This window comes from Urocampus carinirostris, chromosome 11 (genome assembly GCF_059441175.1).
Source record: "Urocampus carinirostris isolate Australia breed hairy pipefish chromosome 11, RoL_Ucar_1.0, whole genome shotgun sequence".
NCBI lineage: Eukaryota > Metazoa > Chordata > Actinopteri > Syngnathiformes > Syngnathidae > Urocampus > Urocampus carinirostris.
This window is the reverse complement of record NC_142359.1, coordinates 24,488,487-24,501,408: the sequence shown is the minus strand read 5'-3', so window position 1 is coordinate 24,501,408 and position 12,922 is coordinate 24,488,487. Positions and strand designations below refer to the sequence as shown.

Below are 12,922 nucleotides of genomic sequence, written 5' to 3'. Positions count from 1 at the left end.
TCCACTATTGCGGCGAGCGGGGGCTGACAGAGTGCATGTAAAAAATGGCAGGGGGCTACTTTGCAGAATTTTGCTTATCACAGGGCGGTTGGTCCATTTACAAACCTGGTAGTTGTGCCTTCTCGGGCTCTGCACTGGTGAACCAAAGCTTCCAGTCCCGCGGGTATTTTTCAAAGGAGGCCATGATGCCGTGGAAGTTCGGCAGCTTGTCCAATTCTGTGACATTGTCCCAGCTGGAGTCCACGAGCCAGTTGGCACATGGGTTTTCCATCTGAGCCCTCTTGTCAAGTACCTGCAAACACATAGCGGATCCGGACGTGATCCATGATGTTGAAACCAGACCACCTGAGGTTCATATTCTTACAATTCCGCCACGGAGGAAGAAGCTGTACTCGTCCATGTTGAGCGTGCCGGCGACCTCCAAGATTTTGGCACACATTTGGAAGCTAAAGAGGAGCTTGTGCATCTCAAACAGACCCCTGCACGCATACCTGCAAAGCGTGAAGAGAACCGTAGTCGGGTTTGAAAACGTTTTAAAACGTGCTTCAGAGGAGAGCTCATCCGACTACTTACTTGTACACCGCATAGGTGTGGTAATCGTTGAGGTTGATGATTCTTTCTTCCAGCTTTAGACTGCTCTTACTTTTCTCGATGCTTAGGTTGAACAGGTTGATATAGGCGTCCAATGAAAACTGGTACATGGGATCGATGCGGCCCATGTCATTCAGGATGAAAAACAAGATAGATGCCCGCTGAGCGCATGCACGGTAAGCCTGTCCAAAAGATTCCAAAGAAAAAGCTGGGTTATGTATGTGAATTGGATGCTTAGCTAGTTAGCTAGTTAGCTAGTTGGCGATCAACCCTCTCGGTCATGTGATGTGGAAGGTCACCAACTCTTCAGCAGAGGAACAAAAAAAGGACAGAAGATAGGCGTTACCATTCAGACAGAGGCATAATAATTATCTGAATAGTTGTTCTGAAGCCGACCCTTTTGCCCAACCCCAGGACAAACAAGGTCTTGGTGCAGTTTTTCTGCCCCTTTTCACATTGGCCTTTCCAGCATCAAAGGGACGATATGTTGGGGAGAGCCATGAACTCTCAATCCCTGGTTCCCGCAGACTTTCATACGAACAAGGACTTGATCCGTAACGTGGACCAGTCAAAGACTTTCCAACTCAAGCGTGGACCGGACTAGGAAAAGTCCGAAGCATCTAAATAAACTCGTGTGATTGGACAGCAACACTTTAGACCTTGGTTATTTTTTTCGATTAATCAAAGAGAGGAATATTGAGAAGAAAAACTGTCAATGTGAACTTTCACAGGAAATATCTGGAAAGAACGATATCACTTAACAGATATTGTGAGGTCCTAGTGTGCCGCAAAGGGACTGATTACCTTATTAGGCACACCTGGTTCTCATTAAAAAAACACTAGTATTTAAGGACAGCTTGGACAGACTTTTAGCGTCGGATCATTGACGTTCTTGCCCCTCCGCACCACTCTCCAAAAACCCTCGAAGCTTCCTTTATGATTAAGTACGACTTAGTATTTATCCAGACTTGCATTTTATGGACTGTGTTTTTGTTCACCGTTATTCAATTTCCTTCCTCTACAGAGCCTTTTTGTTACTTCCCTTTTCCCCATTAAAGACTGTCAATCTGACAAGTGTGCCCGCATTTTAATTCTCTTTGCATAAAATAACAGACATTAAATTACCGTTTAACCAATGGAGGTCACGTTGACCAATTGTCTAAATTTGGTGTTGGGTTAAGTTTGGACTTTACTTGTGATGAAATTGTTCTACAAATAAATCTTGGGCTGGACTAGTGGCATGGATGGGTTGAAAGTGTCTTTATTATTCATGCGATTGGTTGCCTTACTCCAAGACAAACCCCTTGGGCAAAACACTGAATCCCTAATGCCCCAAATAAGCAGGTCGGCGCCTTGCGTGGCGGCATGGCCGTTATTGGTGTGTAAGTGTGTGTGTGAATGGGTAAGTGTGAAGCACATTGTAAGGCGCTTTGGGAGGTCTTCGTTGACTTGAAAAGCGCTATATAACATTACCATTTACAAGAGCCGGTCGGGTGCAGTATTTGTGCCCCTTTTCACATAGACCTTCCTGATATCAGTGAGACATTGTCTCAGGATAAGCCATGAACTTGCAATCCCTGGTTCCCGGAGTCTTTCCAAATTGATCAAAAACTGGACCTCCCAATCACAGATTTCAAACTCGAGTTAGACTGGTCTCGTGGCATGGATGGATTGAAGCGTCTCAGAAAACCCTGGTGATTGGACAAGGATGCTTGAGAAAGACCTTGGTTGATGATTTGAAATCATCAAAAGGGGGAATAATGTTGAAAAAAAACACACCAACTCTGCGTTGAATGTTTTCATATAACAGACATAAAATTATTGTTAAACCAATGGAAGTCATGGAGCCAAATTGTAAATATTTGGCGTTGTGCTAAAATGATTTCCTGTGATGAACCCGTTATACAACCAGAACTTGTATAAATATTAACGTTCTACCAATAAATACCGCCTTTCCTTGTCACTAGTCTTCTCTTTTGTCTCTTTCATCAGTATTTAAGACAGAATATTCAACAGCATCAGCGCGTTACCTCTCGAGCGGTGTCGATCTTGACTTCCGTCACTTCGCTGCTCTCCAGCTGCTCGGAAACCTCCGTGGCCGTCACTTTGGACGTTTGCAAGGTGTTCACCAACTGCACGTCGTCCAGCAGGGAGCCGCTGGCCTCGTTCAGCAACCTGCGGGGGACAGGCAAAATACAGAAGCGCTCATGTAACATATAAAAAAATCTTTCCAGAAATGTAGGGGGGTCTCTTTTAACCTGAGAATCTCATCCTCCAGCTCCTGTAGGCTCCTCTTTCCTGAGGCAATGCTCATCACCAAGTTGTCCTTCTGTTCTTCCAGGTCTGGACGCTCCTTACGCACCACGATACCTAATAGTTGGGCTTCTAGACCCTGTCAGGGAACACAAATGCGCACACTTAAACTCCAATAACCTTCAGCAGTTGAAACCAGAGCTGGAAGATATTGAAAATGACATTTCACAATGGAAAATATGACTGGAATGAAATGGGCAGCACGGTGGTTAGCGCGTGTGCGGCACAGTTCTGAGGTCATGAGATCGAACCTCCTGCATGGAGTTTGCATGTTCTCCCTGTGCTTGTGTGGGTTTCCTCCGGGCACTCCGGTTTCCTCCCACAATCCAAAAACATGCATATTAGGTCCAAATTGTCCCTAGGTGTGAATAAGCGAGTTAGTTGTCTATCTCTGCCTGCCCTGCGACTGGCTGGCAATCAGTTCAGGGTGTCCCCTGTCCCCTTCCCACTACCCGAAGAGAGCTGGGATGGGCTCCAGCACCCCCGCGACCCTACTGAGGATAAGCGGTGCAGATAATGGATGGATGGATGGAAATGGAAGAGAATTTTCAGATTTGGAAATGTTTTGGCCAATATAATTTAAGAGTGCCATTTTCAGGTGGAAAGTGCTTCTTAGACAATGTTATAACTTTTTAAAAGGTGGGAGAAAAAGAAAAACTGTGAAAGAAGAGAAAAGAGAAGGACAAAAATGAAAAAAGGAGAAGAACAAAAAAGAGAAAGGAAGAAGAAGAAAGAGAAAAAAGACAAAAAAATGGGAAAAAAGGAAAAGAAACAAACAGGACAAAAAAATGAAAGCGACAAAGGGGAATTATGAAAAAAAGGAAAAAGGAAGAAGAAAAATAGAGAAGACAAGGACAAGATAAAATAAGAGAAAATCCAACAAGAAAAAAAGAGAAAAAAGAATAAACTGGGAGGAAATAAAATAGGGGAAAAGAAGATAAATGGGGGAAAAAACAAAAAGGCAGAAAAAGGGAAAACATACAGAGAAAAGGTAGCAAATATGAAAATATGGGGGAAAGAAACAAAAATGATAACAAAAATCTAATGGAAAAACAAAAGAATATAACAAAACTGCAAACAACACAGTAGCGATCTTTAACTTTAATCTAATTCTACGAATCACACATTCATAACAATGGATTAAGTGATTAAAAAAAGGGACAGACAAGTGAAGCTTCATAAAGCACTTGTGATATTGATTAATTCCACTAGATGACGCTCTTTGTACAAAGACGCCCTACAAATGCATTAATTTAGCCATTGGATTAAAATTGCTTGCTTTGTTTTCCATGTTGGTTGTGTCACGAGGCGTGGTGGCGAGGAAGGTGACCGGACCAGAACGGAGGCAGGAGGCATGAAGGGAGGACTCAAATGCGTTGACGATCCATAAGTTTTATTTAATAAAATAAAAGTCGCCCAATACTCCGGGGCAAAACAGAACAACACAGAGTTCCTCCAGCACGAACTCAACAGGACATGGCATAACAGACTAAAACATGACAAGGCATAACAGACTAAAACAGGACAAGCATAACAGACCGGGATTGTGTATAAGAGTAATGAACCAGCCACCGCAGAGCCCACAATGCAGCCTTAAATAGCAGACCCACAAGTAGTGGAACTGCTTTCAGCTGTTGCCCAGAGGGCGGGGCAGACTGGTCACCAAGGTGACCGTGACAGGTTGCTTTTAGTCATTTGCTATAAACTAATGTCGTAAACTACTGAAGATTTTAAGCATTTTCAAGCTCTTTAAAAGCCAAACATTAAAATTTGAGGAAGCAGAAATAAAAACAACAACATTGTACAAACCTGTTCCTTGACTGCAAAATTGACAATGGTGGTCTTTGTGGAAATCTCCGGGGTGTAGTGAGGGTTGGACAGTTTGGTGGTGATATAGAAACGGAACTCCGGACTGTACTCCAACTCCTTGTCGCCTATTTTCATAATTAACCTGCCACCTAGGAACAAAGTCTAAATTAATTCTACATAAAACACATTTTTCCTAGATGATACCATTTCAGCGTACATTAGCCAACTGGCTACTTCCTGGTTCACCCAAAAAGAAAGTGTACAATTTACTATTAGGGACACTCTCATGGCAATCTATCATGACAAAACTACTAAACAAATTCCACTTAAAGAAGAAGCCAAAGACAATACAGATCCTTGCATTTTTCTCACCTATTCGAGTCAAGGACTTGTTGAGAACTGGGTTAAGAGACGGGTCCAAGTCCTCCTGGACGTTTTGGAGCAAGACAGGATTTCCAAACTGAATGGAATTTTCCATGATCAGCATGTAATCCGGCATCTGAAAATCGATTAACTTTAAGCCCTGCACAAATTTACAAAGATGTAGTTAGTTGATGGTATATTCCCAAATTCAAGCTGTATTCTTCAAGAAACGAATCAATCGAGTTACTTTCATCATCTCCATTTTTTTGATCCACTTCAGAGCTTGACCTTGCGGATCCACCATCAGCGGCCATCTTAAAATAATCATAATACCGAAAAACTTTGTGAGATAACTTCTAGCTGCGATAACAGACACTTCAACCCCAAAATATCAAATTACGTGCGAATGCTTATACTGATACAAAGGCAAAGAAACAACATTCCATTATAGGACTATCTCAGAAAATTAGAATATTTTAGGATGATAAAAGTCTTTCAATATGTGAGTGGATTTTTAATGAATCCAGAATTTAAGACACTTGTTTGTTTTTCTGGGCTTCCCTGCTGAGGCTGCTGCCACCAAAAAGTACTGTGTCCTTTGACCAGAAATCCTTGCAATATGCAAAAGTCCACCAAGTAAAACCCCTGTTGTTTACATAAGCTCTGCCGCTTAAAGCAATAGTCGAGTTGGGATAATGGATCGCGGCTGCACGGGTGCTGTTCATCTCAGGTGGAAAGAACGGAAAAAAGAGCGGCCAAGCATGACAAAATTGCTCTCTCAGCGCCCCTGCGCTCAGCAAGGGTCGACTGGGGATAATGGATTGCGGCCACAACCACACATTTCATTTCAGACGGGCCGGAAAGGAATGGGATAACGGATTGCAGCAGCACTAGTACACTTCATTTTAAGTGTATATAACGGCTAACAATAACAGCTGCCAAAAGTGCAAAAGTGCACTCTGCTGCTCCTTAATCGTACATTGCTTAAAATGGATTGCAGCCAAAACAGTGCGATTCATTTTAGGCTGGCCACTATGGCACGCTTCAGCAGCCTGAACGTGATTTTTTTGAAACGCTCTGCTGGTCACTGCGATTGGGCATTATGGATCTCAGGCGCACAAGTGCAGCTCACTTTTCAGTGGATTCCAGCCAAAATGGTCCATTCATTTTGTGCAGGCCACAATGGCAGAGTTTAGTGAGCTAAATCAGGAAAAAACGCGCTCTGCCAGCAGCAACATGCGATTGGGCGTAAAGGATAGCAGCCGCACGAATGTAGTTCACTTTTAGGTGGATTGGAGCCAAAATGGTGCAGTTCATTTTAGGCAGTCCACAATGGCCTGCACTGGAAAAAAACACTGTACTGGTCTCTGCTAGCAGCAATATAAATTTGGGCATAACGGACCACGGCCGCACTGCAGTTCACTTTTTGGTGGACAGCACAGCCAAAAGGGAGCTAGCAGGCTCGACAAAATGCGCTCTGCCCACCCCCGCCGGCAGCGCCATGTCATTGAGATAATGGATCACAGAATTTTGAAAAACCAGCGATGCACTGAGTCCGCTAATTAGTCTCCTTTTTAAGATAGCACTGTAATAGGGTTAACGTTGACTCTATCGACACCACAAGTGTGTTTGGGTCCAGACCTGTTTCCGCGGGTAACGATGACACCGTTCTCAGTGGAGAACGCATCGGAGGGCAGGCCTTGAATGTTCCAATCCCTCACTGTGGTTGGGTTTGAAAGGAAAGTGGCAAAACTAAAGCCTGGAGTGCAGGGGATATTCTGATTCATGACCTAAAAAGACCAAACAGAATTGGCCACTCTCCTCCAAGCCGATATCTCCCCAATGCTTTTCTGTTTACCTCCTTGGTCCAGATTTCCAGCAGTTGCACTCTGTAGTCCGAAAGGAAGGGGCCCATGTAGGAGAGAAAGGACGCTGCTAGCAGACAGTCTCCGACCAGGAATCCCATGTTCTCTTGGAGCCCCTAAGACCACCAGATTAGGCCTAATATCACACTGATGGGGTGCAGTGTGCATCTTACCTTAACGGTCTGCTCCCAGCGGACGCCTTCCCCCGCCAGACCTTTCACCAGTTTGTCAGCTCGGTCCAGTTTCACTTCCATCTCGTCCGATCTCCTCTTGAGATCTTCCTTGGTGGCTACTTTTTCCCCGTACTGTTTGTTGAGCTGTGCCAGTTTGTCCCCGACCTGCGCACAAAATATTGTCAAGTTTTCTCTACGCGGGTGAGATAGGAATACATAAAAAATATATATATAAATACTCTAATTCCTAGCCTTTGTCAGTTCCTTTTTTTCATTCTGCACACCAAAAAGTGAACTGGAATTGCGTGATTGCAATCCATTATTCCCAATCCCATATTCCCATGCCATTCTGTCGCTATGAATGTGATCCATTATCCCCGGTGGACTATTGCTCAGAGCTGGGGCCGGGAGACCGAATTTGTGTCAATGCTTGGGGCTTTTTTTCCTGTTCAATCCGTGTGTGGCCGCAATCCTGTATCCCAGGAAGAATACCTGTTATAATGTTACTATTGAGCCTTTGCGATGAAGAATGCTTTTAATGCCAGGGATTTTTCTATTCTATGATCACCTTTGCATAATTTGTGTTGGTCTTTACTCATGATAGCACAGGACGCCAATCTTGTTGCTGTTCTTTGATGTCTACCCCCTTTAGGGTTGGTCTATTTAGTGTACCAATAACCTAGAAGATTTAAATAAAAAGAAAGGGTTTAGGGGGACCTTTAGAACACTTCTTTTGTTCTCCTTGCAAGCTCGAAATTCATTAGTGTCTTCTGTCTTTATTTTAGATGTCTGTTAACTATAAAATTAACAGTGGATCATTTGGGCCAGATATTGTACGTCTTGAAGGTTTTGTACAGTCCTCTCTTGTTGGCCTTCAAGCTAATAATTCATTGGCGTGCTCTCCTTTTTGGAGTGACTCTTAGACTATAAAGGCGGCACAGCGGATTAGTGTTTAGCGCAGCCGCCGCACAGTTCTGAGGTCATGGGATCGAATCCTCCTGTGTGGAGTTCGCATGTTCTCCCCGTGTTTGCTTTGGGTTTCTCCGGGCACTCCCCTTTCCTCCCATATTCAAAAAACATGCATGTCAGGTTCTTTAGCCGATCAAAATTGTCCCTATGTGCGAATGAGTGAGTGAGTTGCCTCTCCCTGTGTGCCCCAGCAACTGGCTGGCAACCAGTATGGCGTATTCCCTGCCCGAAGATAACTGGGACGGGCTCCAGCAGCCCGCGACCCTACTGAGGATAAGCAGTGCAGATGATGGATGGATGTTGGACTAGAAACGGAACAAATTTAGCTTTTTTTTTAAAATATCATTTTTTGTTTTCACTTCTAATTTCTAATTTGGTTGTTTTTAATACTCCATTCTTGTGTACCTCTTTAAGTTTGTTTTCGGAGTCTGCCAGTTCGCCTTGCTTGAGCGCGAGCTGGGCTTCGGCGGCATTCAGCAGCTCACGTTTTGGCTCCACGACCCTGAAGACGCATCCGTAGACCTGAAACCGTTAAGACTGGATTACCTCAGTCCCATAACTGTTATTGATAACGACGCCTGATGAAACAAAATTAAAACTCACCTCCATGGCTCTGACCCACATGCAAAGCGACTTGGCAGCCAAAGACACTTTCCCAATGATGTCCGGCTGGAAGTCGGGCTGCCTGCAGTAGTTGCCGATCCTCTTCAATACTCGGTCCGATATGTTTTCCTTGTCGAAGTTGATCAGCGTTTTGATGAAGTTGGCCTCACCTGTCATAAAACATCTTGAGAAAAAAACATTTGTGTATAGAAGATGACGTCACACTTCCTTTCCTTACCCAGCTGTCTTTTGGCTTCTGCCCAGGTGGGCTCCTTGTTGAGAAGCGTCATGACCGCCTGCATCACTCGCTCTACCAGAGCGGGAGGACGGCCATATGATTTGATTTCTGTCATGTCCTTTTTGTTCAGGGACTCGAGAGCCTGGTCACATTTGAAAGACGATTTGCACGATTTAGTGGGCTACATGCAGATTTTTTTCCCAAACCTTTGTGGCCTCGTCCAGAGCTGGTAGGGCTTCATCCAGTTCTCTCAACGCAGTCTGTGCCAACGCTTTGCATTGAGCCTCCTCTGCTGAGATCTTCTCCTTCTTGGCACTCACCGTCTAATCACCCGAAATACAAAAATTCATGATCTTGAGTCAACACAGGAGTATGTCTCGTGTCAAACCTGTGGCCCACAAGAGCTTAAAGTGCCTGAGCATATAAATTGGTTAAGCGGCAGTGGCTCAGGAGGTAGAGCGCTCGTCTTGGGATCAAGAGAATGCAGTTAAAATCCCGGACCCTCCGTGTTACATGTCGAAGTGTCCTTGGGTAAGACACTGAACCCCTAATACCCCCAATAAGCAGGCTGCAGGGCCGCCATTGGGAAATGTGAAGTACATTGTAAAGCACTTTGGGAAGTCTTCATTGACTTGAAAAGCGCTATATAAAAGCAGATCATTTCATTTCAAAAGTAGGACTACAACAGCGTATCGATAAAATCAATTAAAATCGATTATTGAAAGTGTTTGGCAAAGAATTTCATCACCGATTTGTTGTGCCGCACAATTTCCTCCTCACTCAGACGTTAATTCAATGCATTGAACGTCCTCTTGATCCAGGGACAAACTTGTAATAGAACTTTAGTCCGACAGAGGGCGCTTCGTGACCCTATTTTCATGCACAAGGTCATCTTGATCCAAATCCAAGTTTATCTAAATAACACTTCTCAGTCAGCGAAATGCAACTCAAAGTACTGTATTAAAACATTCATTGTACAATAAAATACAATCAACCGAAGTACTCGAATTCTCCTCTGATGTTTCCTCTTGTTTATGCACTCTATATATAAATATAGTCTTGCAATGCAATTATTTGTAAGTACTTTTGTTTATTTTTAGGCTTATTGACTAACACTTTAAAAATCGTTTCATACTATAGAATATTTTTCTATTTGTCTATATTTGAGGAAATTAAAAACGTGATTTTTTAAAAACATTTCCAAATCATTGATTAATTGAAAAATCTACCCATTCATCGATCATTACAATAATTGTTAGTTGCAGCCCTTATTAAAAGAGTGCTATAATTAAAATTTCCCACAATGCCTGTTAACTTCAACAGTGCTCGCCTATAACCGAGCATGGACCAGTACCGGGCAATGGGTCATATGACGACGGGCTGCACATAAAGAGAAGAGGTTTTATCATAATTTTTTGCTCATTATTTTGTTTTTTTGTTGACATTGCTACGGTCACCAGGAACCGGGAGTTTTAGGTGGTGCGTTCAATTCAAGTCAGTATGGCTCACACGGGCGGGCACAGTCGTCTATCCAGCCGACCGACTGTAGCGTTGGATGTGAGGGGTGGTTGATACTGGAAATTTCGGTATTGATCTGATATTAGCTAAACACAGGGTATTTTGGACTGATAACAATACAATATTTTCTGCTTGAAAATGTCATAAGCACTGGATAATTTCGTCTCTTTGTTTTAACTATAATAAATACAGCATAAAGATTAAAGACAATAAAAATGTTTTTTTTTAATTCAAATTATTACAATACAAACTTAAAAGGTGCATTTGGACCTTTCTTACTTGCTGAAGCCATCTTCTGGCTTGTATCATCATGGCAGCCTTTGTCGAGCTCCTTATGTTGCAAGTACGTTTATTTCTTTGTTTTCGTGCTACACTATCAAAAAACTGCGCGGCGAGCAGCCCCTTCCCACATTCCTTAGCCCAAACAGCTTTGATAAAAGTAAGATAAAGAAGATTGGAGAAGTGGGAAAAAAAACTATAAGGGCTCTTTAAACTCATTTGGAAATTGTTAACACATACTTAATATCGAAAATATTTCCTTTAACTTTTTAAGGACACCCAAAACAACACACCTCATCTTTAACAGTATAAAAGAATAAAATACTTCTACTACAGGAACTCATTCACAACGAAAAGACAAAAGAGTCGAACCCCAAAAAGCAGCAATGTAACGAAAATAGAAATACAGTACATAAATTATTTTGTAAATAAAAACTGTTTATAAATTACAGTACTTTTATTTGTTTTTAGAAATGTTCTTTTAACTCTACATTTTGTTTTTCAATCGTCCACAAAAATATATAATCAGAGGTAAAGTGTATCGTGTCCGGAATCAGTGCTTTTAGTAACAGTACTTTTATTTGTTAAAGAAATGTAGAAGCCTGTAGATTGGGTTTGTTCTTTGGTTTCAATGTATAATAGAGTGTATAATAAATAAATAAACAGGTTTCTGGGCCTTGAATATTGTGGGATGTTTTTGAAACCCAACGATCGCAAAACAAAACAAGGGAATACCGGTACTCGATTTTTTTTCTTGTTTTTGTTTTTCGTAGTTTTCATAGAAAATGCGTACTTCGTAATTTCAGCTTACCCAAGATTCATAGTATTTGGTAGCACTGGGAGAGAGATTGAGTTGAAAACGAGTAGGACGAGTAGGACAACCGTGGTCTATGTTGTCATACCTTCTGCTGCGAGTCAGCCTCCCTGGTCTGCTGCACAATGACAGTCAGGTACTCGTCGCACTCCTTCTGGTAGTCGGCTACTTGTTTGTTTGATTCCTCCAGTTGCACCGTCATGGCGGCCACCTTCTCGCCCGTGTCGCTGATCTTGAAAAGGCCGTTTTGCAGCTTATTGACCTGCTCCCCCAACTCTTGCCGCTTCTCTCCCAGAAGCCTGAGTCACCAAAGACAGAAATTCATCAGCAATGTAAGTAGGAAATCTGTCCGTCACGCCCCCTTCGTCAGCGTTTCCCAACTATGGATGCACCAATTGGTGTCGACAAAAATCGATAATAGGAACAGGTGGCAATGAACTCCATTGTCGACGACAACCCCTAGCAAAAAGTATGGAATCATCAGTCGAGGGCAAGCCCTCACTCAGAAATCTTATTCTGTAGAAAAAAACTCACAAACATGAAACAATCGTTAAGACAATGTGCAATATGTATTGGCATTCGGATACACTAAAAGAAACCAAGAAAAAAACATTGCACTAGTCAGTAAATGTTCTTTTTATACAGCAAGTGCAGGGAAATAAATATGAAATCACTCAACTCTGAGGAAAAAAAATTGGAATCAGTAAATTTTGAGTAGAAAATAGGGACACGCCCAGTCAATTTGCTTTCCTTAATTGGGCACCTGGCTTACATTAGGTCTGCTCGTTAGTCAGCAGTAAAAAACAGTGCAGTTATCACACCTTGGAGGGCTCCTGGACTAAGTGGATTGGCAAGAACCATGGCTCCAACAAGGGAGATGTCCCTTGAGACCAAAGACAGAATCGTCAGACTTCTTGAGGAAGGTAACTCTACTTGTATGGTTGCCAAAGATGTTGGCTGTTCACAGTCAGCTGTGTCGAAGATTTGGACAGCCTCGGAAGGTTGTTAAAGTCAAGCGTACTGGTAGGCCAAGGAAGATATGTAGGCGACAAGTAAAATAACTAAAGGCCATATTTCTTGAAAACAGAAAATGCACAAAAAACAAATTAAGAGAAAATGGGAGGAAGTTGGGGTCAATGTATGTGACAGAACTGTGCAAAATTGCCTAAAGGAAATTGGATTTTCCAATAGGAAAGCTAAAAGGAAACCATCGTTGACGCTTTAACGATAACGAGACTGCAATGAGCTAAGGAGAGGCAATCGTGAACTGTGGATGACTAAATGAAGGTTATCTCCAGTAATGAGTCACAAATCTGCATCGAACAAGGTGATGATGCTGGCACTTTTGTTTGGTGCTGTATTGGTGAGATTTACAAAGATGGCTGCC

General features: G+C 42.7%; 1 protein-coding gene across 1 annotated transcript in view; it reads right to left on the bottom strand.

Moving 5' to 3' along the window:
• Window positions 1-12,922, bottom strand: part of dnah2 (dynein, axonemal, heavy chain 2) — a 90,904-nt gene that overhangs the window by 20,627 nt on the left and 57,355 nt on the right. Inside the window, exons 59-74 of the mRNA XM_088347104.1 lie at window positions 11,624-11,834; window positions 9,131-9,247; window positions 8,925-9,066; window positions 8,687-8,856; window positions 8,489-8,605; window positions 7,115-7,279; window positions 6,935-7,057; window positions 6,718-6,866; window positions 5,324-5,390; window positions 5,086-5,236; window positions 4,714-4,862; window positions 2,850-2,983; window positions 2,622-2,766; window positions 574-773; window positions 365-491; window positions 106-292 (exon numbers count right to left, since the gene is read on the bottom strand). Coding sequence (XP_088203230.1) covers window positions 106-292; window positions 365-491; window positions 574-773; window positions 2,622-2,766; window positions 2,850-2,983; window positions 4,714-4,862; window positions 5,086-5,236; window positions 5,324-5,390; window positions 6,718-6,866; window positions 6,935-7,057; window positions 7,115-7,279; window positions 8,489-8,605; window positions 8,687-8,856; window positions 8,925-9,066; window positions 9,131-9,247; window positions 11,624-11,834 — 2,354 coding nt within the window. The remainder of the gene's footprint in view (window positions 1-105; window positions 293-364; window positions 492-573; window positions 774-2,621; window positions 2,767-2,849; window positions 2,984-4,713; window positions 4,863-5,085; window positions 5,237-5,323; window positions 5,391-6,717; window positions 6,867-6,934; window positions 7,058-7,114; window positions 7,280-8,488; window positions 8,606-8,686; window positions 8,857-8,924; window positions 9,067-9,130; window positions 9,248-11,623; window positions 11,835-12,922) is intronic.